The sequence below is a fragment of the Mytilus trossulus genome, chromosome 2, assembly GCF_036588685.1.
Source record: "Mytilus trossulus isolate FHL-02 chromosome 2, PNRI_Mtr1.1.1.hap1, whole genome shotgun sequence".
NCBI classification, from domain to species: Eukaryota; Metazoa; Mollusca; class Bivalvia; order Mytilida; family Mytilidae; genus Mytilus; species Mytilus trossulus.
In genome coordinates, this window is record NC_086374.1 from 74970764 (window position 1) to 74983143 (window position 12380).

Genomic DNA, 12380 nt, shown 5'->3' on the forward strand with positions numbered 1-12380 from the left:
AGTTATGTTACAGAAACAGTAACCAAGAATTTATCTACAATTGTGGAGAAGAGCCTCCGAAGCAACAGTGGAGCAAGTATGACTGTTGGCAGTGAAAGCCGAGAGGAAACTACCAACAAGAATCTGGAGGCCCTTAACACAGCCAAAACTAAAACTAGAATTGGGTTCTGGAATGTCCGTACAATGTACTCTGCTGGGAAACTTGCAGAAATTACATCTGAAATGCGACGTTACAAACTACATATTTTAGGCATAAGTGAAAGCAGATGGACAGACTCTGGGAGAATAACAACCGGAACTGGAGAAACTACACTCTACTCTGGAAGAGTTGATGGGCAACATCATGAAGGGGTAGCAATTATTCTAAAGAAAGGAATGGCGAAATATCTGATGGAATGGAAACCAATAAATAGTAGGCTGATTATGGCAAGGTTAAAAGGGAAACAGGTCAACATGACTATACTGCAATGTTACGCTCCAACAAATGATTCCAGCGAGGAGAAAAAAGATGCATTTTATGAACAACTCCAACAGGATATAGACAAAACTCCAAAACACGACATCAAAATCATCATGGGGGATATGAATGCCAAAGTTGAATCTAGTAACACCCACTATGAAAGAGCTATGGAAAATCGTGGATGTGGTAATATGAATGAGAATGGTGAAAGACTAGCAGAACTATGTACCACTAACAACTATGTAATAGGAGGGACAATTTTTCCCCATCGAAACATTCATAGATTCAGAATTTTAGAAAACTTAAATGATGAAGATGACACAGCAACAATTGATGATAAATGGGGGAAATTTTCTGAGATATTTACTAAAAGTGCAGAAGAATCTATTGGATTTAAACAAAAACAGAAACATAAAGATTGGATAACACATAGAACATGGGACAATATTATCAGGAGAGATACAAAGAAAAAGTTGAACGAGGCCAAATCACAACGTCTTAAAGAAAGATACCAACTTGAATATAGCCAAATACACAGAAATGTGAATAGAATGGTGCGAAACGACAAGAGAGCCCACATGGATAGTCTAACTGAGAAGGCAGAAGAAGCAGCTAACAAAGGCGAGCAAGGCAACTTGCATAAAATAACTAAAATTATTTGTGGCAAAAACACAGCTTCGTCTAATATTCCTGAAAAAGACAAGCTAGGGAATTTGTTAACATCCGAAAATGAATAAGAACAAAGATGGACAGAACATTTCGGTGAGCTTCTAAATAGACCAACTCCAACAGAACTCCCTATTATTGCAGAAAATAACAACGAACTAGAAATCAGCATAGAACCACCTGAAATGAATGAGATAATATCTGCAATCACAAGTTTAAAAAATGGAAAATCACCTGGAAACGACAATCTGAATGCTGAATTGTTTAAATTAGACCCAGGCTTATCTGCCATCCTGCTTTATAACATCTTTGAAGACATCTGGAATAAAGCACAGATACCATACATCTGGAATAATGGCACTATAATCAAAATTCCAAAAAAGGGAGCACTTAATGATTGTAACAACTGGCGTGGCATTACACTACTTTCCATCCCAAGTAAGATCATGGCAAAAATCATAATAAGACGAATTGCAAACTCCATTGATGATCTACTGCGAAAAGAACTAGCAAGTTTTCGTCCGGGGAGAGGTTGCATCGACCAAATATTTACATTAAGAAATATTATAGAACAATGCACAGAATGGAAACGGCAGCTATATATAAACTTTGTTGACTTCGAGAAAGCATTTGACAGCATCCACAGGGAAAGTCTTTGCAAATTTGGAAATCATATGGCATTCCACAACACCTTATTAACCTCATAAAAGCATTCTACAAGAGATTTCAGTGCAGGGTTGGATACAGTGATATATACTTCCAAGTAAAATTAGGAGTAAGACAATGATGTGTCATGTCATCGACACTCTTCATTATAGTCATTGACTGGATAATGAGACAAACAACAGCTTATACACCAAGAGGCATAAGATGGGGCACTTTCACCACTTTGGAAGACCTAGATTTTGCTGATGACTTAGCATTAATGTCTCACGCTTACCAACATATTCAAGATAAGACCTCAGAGTTAGAAAAGTTATCAGGACAGATGGGGCTAAAAATCAACGTAAAGAAAACTGAAGTCATGACACTTAATGTAAACAACCCAGGGTCAGTATTGCTGGATGGAAAATCATTACCACATGTTGATACCTTCACATACCTTGGCAGCACTGTTCTTACCAATGGTGGCGCAGAATGTGACATTAAAAGAAGACTATCAAAGGCAAGGTCGGCTCTTTACAACTTGCAGGCTGTATGGAGATCTGGTCAATATACCATCCGGACCAAACTCAAACTTTACAGCAGCTGTGTCTTGCCTGTACTTTTGTATGGTTCAGAATGTTGGAGGATGACAGAACAAGACCAAAACAAGCTGTCTGTATTCCATACTAAAAGTCTAAGACGGATTCTGCGAATCTTTTGGCCACATAAAATTTCAAACAAGGACCTCTTCATCAGATGCCAACAACAAGATATAGCCACAACAATAATGAGAAGACGTTGGAGTTGGATTTGGCATGTCCTGTGGAAAGAGCAGGAGGATATCACAAAGACAGCACTCCACTGGACCCCAGAAGGTAAAAGAAAGAGAGGGAGACCCAGAATGACATGGAGAAGAACTGTAGAGGCAGAGGCTAGTAAATACAAACAGACATGGGGCACACTACAGAAAACTTCCAACGACAGACAAAAGTGGAAAATCTTCGTTACTGCCCTACACGCCAATGGCGTACAAGGGCAGTAAGTAAGTAAATATAAAAAAGAATGGACCATGCTTAATATTGTACTTGCTGAATAAAAAAAAGAATTAATGTTTTTTAATTATAAAAAAAAAAAATGTGTGGACTTTAACGGTGCTTATTTGTGGACTTTAGCGGGACTTGTTATTGTGGACTTTTACGGCGTTTTCTTGTGGACTTTAGCGGAACTTGTTATTGTGGACTTTTACGGCGTTTCCTTGTGGACTTTAGCGTAGGTCATTTTGATGACTTTAGCGGAAAGTTTGTGAACTTAAGCGGAATTTTTTTTTATGACTTTAGCGATGTTGTGGACTTTAGAGGAATTGTGGACTTTAACGGTGCCACAATGCTGTCTTATAAATACGTTTTATACCAACACGATTAATTATTTGTTACAAAAAAGATAATACAAATAATGATATTTCTTAATTAGAATTGATGGTCATCCTTTAAAAGTTACTGTCATCATTTATAAAATATTGAACACAACAAATTTAATAATTTCTTGCGTCCGAAGCGCTAAAGAACGCTTATAAATTACGGTCATCTTTTTTTACCAACCACTATTATAAAATGGTGCTTTTTAATTATGTGATAGCGGTTCCGGTGATCAACCGGAATCGTGGTGTGTATTTGAAAACAGTGATAGGCTAATTGCTAATAAAATAAGGAAAAAAATCTTAAATAAAAAAAAATCAAGAAAATCTTTAAAAGTTTAAGGGATTGTTATGTTTGAAATAAAAAAAAAATCAATCAAATATAATTGACGGATGAATTTATCAATTATATACTGGATTTGGACCACTCGCTAACCCGGCAATGTTTTCGACGTTATATCCGTAATAAAAATTGCTGCATCTAAGTAAAGAGCATGATAAAAATGTTAAAAAAGTTGAAGATACAGTATTTCGTTCCATAACTTCAATTTTACATGTTAACTGTAACAACCATTAAAGTCATAATGCAGACCATTGAACTTATGAAGAGATGAAACCAACATAGGAACAAACCTTTTTGTCGGCTTTATTGCTAAACATCACGATATGACCTCTTTAAAAACTAGAGGCTATATATAAAGAGTCTGTGTCGATCACCTTGGTCTATGTGCTTAACATTTTGACTTTTTATGAAAATTTTGACTTTTGTTCATTAAGATATAACACTTAATGAGTAAAATGAAAATAAAAATTAATTCTGATAAAAAGGGGGAAATGGGACATCACTGATTTAAATAATGAATGACATCATTTTACACTGTTGCAACCACAATCAATTATACAGAGGTAATAAATGCAAATAATCACTGTTGCTCAGGAATAATGTTTTACTTAAGCATTTTAGAAAATGGTTGTTAGGGTTGTTGCTATGGGAACGTAATATAAAAAAAATGTGGTATGTTTGCCAATGAGACAACTATCCACAAAAGACCAAAATGACACAAACATTAACAACTATAGGTCACCGTACGGCCTTCAACAATGAGGAAAGCCCATACCGCATAGTCAGCTATAAAAGGCCCCGATAAGACAATGTATAACAATTCAAACGAGAAAACTAACGGCCTTATTTATGTAAAAAAATGAACGAAAAACAAATATGTAACACATAAACAAACGACAACCACTGAAATACAGGCTCCCGACTTGGGACAGGCACATACATAAATAATGTGGCGGGGTTAAACATGTTAGCGGGATCCCAACCCTCCCCTAACCTGGGACAGTGGTATAACAGTATAACATAAGAAACGAACCATAAAAATCAGTTGAAAAAGGCTTAACTCATCAGATAGAAAAAAATAAAAGTGGACGAGGCCGGGTACTTATACATCCCGACACAAAAAGACACAGTTAACACATCTGAGAGTACTCGCAGTTATCTGACAGCTAGTTCAAAGCCACTAACAACTAATAAAAAAATCATGCCTCTAAGACTAAACACTCAATCCGTACACATCCAACATACAATAGACTTGTATTTTTTGTTATTTTTGTAAAGGATGTTGACATTGTTATTAGAATTGCCTAAAAATAATGACAGATACTGGTATAGGATGAAAATCACTTGAGGCATATTGTGAATTCAAAGACCTAAAGGTTGTCACAGAAGTCGAAGGTATTGATGACCTTGACCTTTGACCTTCATTTTTTTTTAAATTTAAGAAATTGTAACAAATAAACCCATACATATATAATGAAAGTATTTTTTTGGCAAATAAAGCAAACTGCTGGAGGTTAATATTAATGTAATTTCATAAAGTTCTTAGCAACGACTCTTTCTTGATATTAAAGTACCTAGCAACAATACCTAGTCGGGTTCAAATTAATAATAACTATGATAGTGATCCTAATTGAAAGATAAGGGGTCAATATTGTCCTCATAGACTTAAGCAGCCATTCTCGATAATTAGAAAATGTCTAGCAACCACCATTGTATTGCCTTGTCTAAGGTACAAAATCCAAAATTTTGAAACTGAACTAGTTTTATGTTTTTTTTTTAAATAATTTATACCGTTGGTTTTCCCGTTTGAATGACTTTACACTAGTAATTTTGGGGCCCTTTATAGCTTATTGTTCGGTGTGAGCCAAGGCTCCGCGTTGAAGCCCGTTCATTGACCTATAATGATTTACTTTTATAAATAATTATTTGGATGGAGAGTTGTCTCATTGGCACTCACATCACATCTTTCTATTTTGCCTTGTCTTGTCTATATCTATTGTAATTCTTTTTTCCCAATTAGACTTTCGAATTCCTTTTCCTAACAGTAATTGTCATTCTTGAATGATTCACAAACATGATTATACTCATGTAAATTACAGTTAATCAGCAGCCACTTTGTCTCCTGTTCTGAGTTGAAATACAAAATAAATTATGTTTGTTCCAGGCATATCAGCATATATATATGTAAAGTGGTACAATGTAGGAACAAGACAGGAATGTTAAAGACAGTTGGTATTGATAAATAGGATTTTTTTTCAGTACAAGATGACATCATTAAATACGAGTTCTAAACAAATTTCAAAACCCGAATACTTTAGTCGTTATATTACAAGTTTTTGAAATTTGTTTAGAACTCGCATTTAATGATGTCATCTTGGCTCGTGGAAGAAAATCAGTCACAGAGAGGGATTCAAATAATTGAGATTCAAATTTCGCATATTTTACATCATATTTTTGTTTTAGATAAAAAAAAAAAAATATAAAAAAGTTTAAAGACTTTGAAAGAAAGTTTTAACAGATTTATTTTTATTTTGCGAGCCAAGCCATAAGGGCAAATTGAGTTTTTCATCTCATGTCGTCTGTCTGAAATTACTGGACAAATTACAACCAAACCAAACCAATCTTTTTTCTCTCCTGTCCTGTTCTTTCCTTTTGAAAATTTAATGATGATAAGGTGTTTCGCCCTTGAATGACTACTTAGGGCGACACATTCAAATAACAAAACTGTATCTTCATTTCTTGTATATATTTCTTTTTTATTTACTCTTTTAGCTATACATGGCTAATTCTTTATTGATATATATGTTAATACTGAATGGAGATTGTTACCCCATATATATATCAAAGGGTAATAACTCTAATTAGGGGTCGTCAAACAAATTTAATCATGTGTAATTATTTGTAATCTTGCCTTGTTAATATTTTTTTTATTTAAACATCTTTTATGATATTTTTGAAATAAGGCAAAAAGGCAAAACAAGAAGTGTCTTTAAAAAGATCAATAACTATAATATAGAAATCAGCTGACGATTGCATATTTTGTAGACCTGGTATTACTGATAATTTTTACATAAAATGTTTTTCTTTATCTATTATTGTTTTCAAGATAATTTGTTATAAAATGTGTGTTAAAATTCATCATTTTAGGGCAGAAACTCCCGCAAGAAGTTGTCAAACTATTTGACATTTTTTTTGTTTCTGAGAGATTTCGCAAAAACAAATTTTGAGATAAAGGTCAAACGAAGGTCATGATGATACATGTATGCAACACATCGCATTGAGTTTGCTATTAGCGTGTTAGAGATTCGAATATAAATCAATTACTGCAATGTATTCGTATATAGTGAATTTTCCGTAAAAAGTTGTAGTTCTTGATTAAATAAATTTTAAAAAGCTGCCAAGCTGTATTATTATGTTATATACATATTTTTACCATATTGGTCGATTTTCAGTTGTCAAAATGCACAACAAACAGTATAATAATTTGCTATGAACGGTACTAATCAAAAACACTATAAAGACAATGAAACATGCCGAGAATTCAGAGTTTGGTCTCTAAACCAGTAGAAATAAAATATTACAACGGTTTGTCATTCGTTGTGACTATTTCAAATAGACATGTGACATGTGTATAAATTACTTGCAAACATCGCGAAATAAAAGCATGGTGCATTGACTTGAAAACTAAATGTGACCATGCTTTTTGTTGTTCTTTAAATCAATAATGGGTGTTTCATGTATTATAAAAAAAAAAACACAACGCTGTCAGGACGCAGAAAACGTTTTTCAACATGTTATACCTACTGTTACAGCAATAAAAACTCGAAGAAAGAGATCTGGACGTTCAATCTGCCAACTTTCACTTTGCTACACAGCGACGTCCGAAATCAACAGTACCGTGGATATGCCAGTGATATAGAACCATTAAAACTGGTAACAATGAACTGTTCTCAATATATTATTGTAATTTAAGAATTGCATATTCTGTTTAGATCTTTGTCTAAAATAAAAGCACTATTGAAGTTGCATTGATGCGTGATATATAGCTCATTATACAACTTACTTGAAAACGTAACCAGTCACTTAAGCGTGAAATTTAAGTTGTTGTGTGAACGCGCTTTCTCTAATGTTCGTACTATATTCATATTTTCTGTGCTAGCATTAAGTTTTCAATGAAAAGACAAGTTCAACCCTTCATATGTATCCTGACGAATTATTAAAAACATAGAATTGAATATTTTTAGCAATAAAACGTTAGAATTATAAAATCCTTCTGACTCTTTTCAAAATAAAAACCATTCTACTGTGTAAATGAACCGCATCTACAATAAGCCTGAATCTCCCTACAATTAAAATCAATGTATTGGTTATTTTCGTTGTCTACAAATATGGTCCCTGAACCACCAAGTAACACTCTGATCATGCATGTGGATTAATTGAACAAACGTTTAGGAAAAGCAAATGTTAATAGTTATAGAGAAATTTAAAGATAAATAAATTTTATTATGCATTTTTAGAATAAAAAACTTTTACAATGTTTTTTAAAATATCCGTTCATGTTAATTGTCGTTTTTGTAATCGTTATGTCAATTTCTATCTGCCAATGACTCTATAGTGACATCACAAACGGATTTCTACCACAGGCACTTGTTCAAATGTTTTTTTTCTTCTCTATATACCTAATTTTAAAACTTTTAGGATTTTTTTTTATCAGACAAGTGACTTGAAGTTAACTATACCATCCTTTTTATTTATTAATACAATTACCACAGATACTTTTGATAATATGGAGAATCCACGCGTTGCGATTTAAGGGGCAAATAAAAATTATGAAGAAAACCTATAAGTGGGGAAAAGTAAATAAGGGTGGAACTAAACGACACCATTAACTCTAGATCTCAATCAGTAGATTTAAAATAAAAAATGGAAAGACACTTAACTTTACAAGTACGTCAATCAGTTTATTACTCAATGGCTAGAGCTTATAACCAAGCGTCTCAACAAATAACCTGTAGTATTTTCTACATTTATTAACTAATTAATTTATTTATTACTCTTTTTTTTATATCCGATTTCATCAAACACTACTTTAAAATACTTCAAGTTCGAGTGCATTGGGTTCTGACTTGTTGTCAGGAATATTGCCGTTTCCCATTTTGTGTTCATAACACTTATTTTGAATAATCAAACTTTGATTGTCGTCATCAAGATTGGTTTCATGAATTGACAATTGATCACTTATAAGCGGCTGAAGTGTGTTTTTCATGTCTGAATCACTTGAACCACTAGAGTTTCCTTCATCGGATTTAACTGACGAAGAAACCATAGAATCACTTGAGGCTGTTTTATGTTGTTGAAGTAAATCTATAATTGTAAGCTCAATATCATTTCCAGTTTCTGAGTTCTCGGGGTTATTCTTGTTCCCATTAACCTCTTGCATGGACTGCTCGTCATTTGACACGGTGTATTTGGAGGAAATAGTGTTATCATCACAACATGTTTGATTAGAACTTGCATTGGGGTCAGTAGGGTGCACTAAAGAATCCATGTCTGAGTACAAATTACTCCGAGCACGCTCATGTTTTTGAAGAACATCTATATCATCAATTTCTTGCTTCCTTATTTCGTCATTTTCACTTTGTTTTTCTCCTCTTTCCCATGGTAATATCACACTGTCGTAATTTTCACTTGAGATAGTAAAACGAAACCTGGTTTTGTTCAACATATCATAATCTCCATCAAAACTCTCATTATATATATTCCCTTCAAGACTATTTTCTACTATTGAGTCCGTTGTTGATAAATTCTCACGAAGACTTTGTGTCGATTTAGAACGGTGTATAGCTTCGATATGAGGTCTCGCGTTTCTAACCCCATCATAATCTAGGTCATATGTTAGTTCATAAGTATGATCCTCATCTTCACTATAACTGTTTTGTCCATAACTATGGGTTTTGGGTTTATGGTCTCTAGGACTATTCACTGTATCGTATTCATCTTCTGGTGTATCTGCGTACGGGTCTTCATCTTCTACATCAAAAGCAGACGATCTTTGTAATTTTAATTTTCGCATACTTGGTCGCTTTATAGCTGTATTTTGAGGTGTATTATCATTTTTTGTCTCTCCGTCAGCCAAGCTGTACAAGTCCTCATCGGGCTCAGCTGTGGCATACTCATCGTCCTCATCCTCAATGACTATCCTTTTCACACTTTTAATCGACTCTTTCGAAAATGGTCTCCGGTCTGGCTCTGGCAGCGAAGGTCTTCTGTCAGAGTTTGGGGAAGATTGTTCCATAACATTTCTTTCATCTTTGATCTTAGAATCTTGCTTCAGCCATTCTTCATTAATTTGTTCAATTCTTGATTTGTTTATATTTCTGGCTCTTGCAACCAAAACTTTGATATTGCTGGATCCTTCAATAGAACAAGACGTAGCTACATCTTCAACCTCTTCATAAACAACGCCTTCATTTTTTCGTCGTCTTCTCTTGTAACATCGTCTGTAAAATCAAACAAACAGTAACAACAAATATATACCAAAGTATATGCTATGCATTTTAATTGGATTTTCTGAGAGTTCCAATGTTAGATAGTATGTACATGAAGAGAAGATCTTTATAGAATAAGACGGCCTAATTCTTTACTAAATAATCTCAAGTCACGGTCCTGTAATTAAGTGCAAGGTTGTCTTTCGTTGCTGTCGAGCACATTTGCTTTCTGTTTATTGTTTTTCATATAAAGAGGCTCGCGGGTCTAAATCAATTTTTTTATTTAATATAAGATTTCGCTATATTTTTCTATAAATGAACTTCATCTTATACTTAATAGAAAAATGTATTAAAAAAATGGGGTCACCGTTCATTTACGCTCACAATCTGCCTTCAAAAGAATAATACATTTGTGTTAATGTCCTTTTTTCTGTTGAACTGTTTAAGGAAAAAGCGGTAATATCGAAATAAAAAAAAAAAAAATTACAGAAATCGCTTAAATTTTACTATTATTTAGTTCATGAACAGCTTATTCGAAAACAACAATAAAAATATAGGTCACCGATGAGTTAACAAAGATATTTCAATGACCAAAAAATGGCATTTGTGCACCAAAGGGAGATAATTTGGAGCTTTTGCAATGATGTCTACATTTTCAAAGTCACCTGGGGCCAACACGAATTGATTTTTTGGAATGATTTTTGTACCTTATGATAAAGTAACAACTATTCAAGGTAATTAATTTTGTAATGAAAAATAAATGTTTGATTTTTTTCTAAACATTTTATACCCGCGTATCTCCTTATTTTCATATTCTATCGTTTGAATGCCAGTTTCGATTTCAGTTCACGCCCTTTACTTTCTCGTATTTAAAGACAAACTAATTGTATCATATATTGTGTAATGAGAACAGTTAACATATATGTAAACCGTATATATAGAGATGCATTTATTATTTTGTTAATCCAAAACAATAACACAGAATAATATAACATGAAAACATTTTTTTTCATTTTCATTTATTTGTCTTTATTAGAGGTTTTGTCATATAAAAACGTATCAACCGCATCATAAACGTTGACGTATACACATCTTCACATAAACCCAAACATATCATGTGAAACCGAGCTGCAGACTATTTTACGTTGTGCTTCGTTTTTTTTGAAATCTAATTGGATCCTATTCAAAACGATGAGACACATACTTTCAATATTTACCAGAATGGTGTTTTACAAAAAAGGGGGTATAGCAACGACTTCTACATGCTCGTGAAAAGGAGCGTTTGTGGGACAGTGACACGAGTTTCATACAAAATCCTTTTATAAAACACGTAAAAATATTGCAAGATCTTACCCGAGTAAACACCAAAAAAATCAAATTTTCTACTTATATACGTGTAATGAAGTGTGAATATTGTTCATTTGCGATTTAATCATAAATAAATAATGGAAACATTACTCGTCTTCATCTTCTTCACTTCTATCATGCCTGTAAACTTTACTAACTACTAGCATTCGGAATATCTTTAAAAATAGCTTAAATGTTGAAAAAAACCCGACATAATTTTTTTAAATTGGCATTTTAAGGGGAGGTAACTCCAAAACAGTGCATTTTCTGAAGGATTCTACATGGAATTTTCCTATTTTGTATTTAAGCCGGAAAAAACGTACGGTGACCCTATCTTTTCTTTCGATATTCTCAAAGCATTGTTTGAAAGCTATCTTTTCCTTAAGTATTTAACATTTCATCATTTTTTTTAGTTTCTAATCACAAAATGTTGTTTTTTCCTGTATAATCCATACACAATTTGTCATTTTGTCACGTCCTGTAGCTCGAAAAAATGCGCGGTGACCTATCATTTTTATTATATTTTTCAACACATATCAATAGATACTACTTTTTGGCAAAGTATGAAAAAAATCTATTTTTTTTAATTTAGACTACTATACCACCTTAAATCAAATGAAATTGAAGCAAACACGTTTTTCTTTTCCAAAAATTAAGTCAGCTACACAATCAAATACAAGCATTAGAAATTATTCAGTTGCCCATGTGCATTATTGAAAGTATATATACAAATAAAGCTCGGGATCACATAACCTTTTTTAGTATATCTGCAGATGTGTATACGTATTGTGACGGAGTGTTTTTGAAATAAAGCATTTTATATTGTATTGTATTGTATTGTATTGTATTGTTCACAAAGCGAAAGGAGCACGTCATATTAGAATAAATTACAAATACACGGGGCTTTAATATGATAGGATGATTGACTCTTCTCTCCCATTTGTATTATATGATGGTGCTTTTTTATTTTATGGTGGTGCTTTTTTATTATGTGATGGTGATTTATTTTTATTATGT

General features: G+C 33.2%; 1 protein-coding gene across 3 annotated transcripts in view; it reads right to left on the minus strand.

Annotated features, from left to right (window-relative positions):
• Positions 1-8542: 8542 nt before the first annotated feature.
• The window catches only part of LOC134708019 (putative uncharacterized protein DDB_G0282133), a 49989-nt gene continuing 46151 nt past the window's right edge, over positions 8543-12380 (minus strand). For all 3 annotated transcript variants that reach the window (XM_063568258.1, XM_063568256.1, XM_063568257.1), the window contains one exon: positions 8543-10028. In XM_063568258.1, the coding sequence (XP_063424328.1) occupies positions 8618-10028 (1411 nt within the window). In that variant the 3' untranslated portion in view covers positions 8543-8617. The remainder of the gene's footprint in view (positions 10029-12380) is intronic.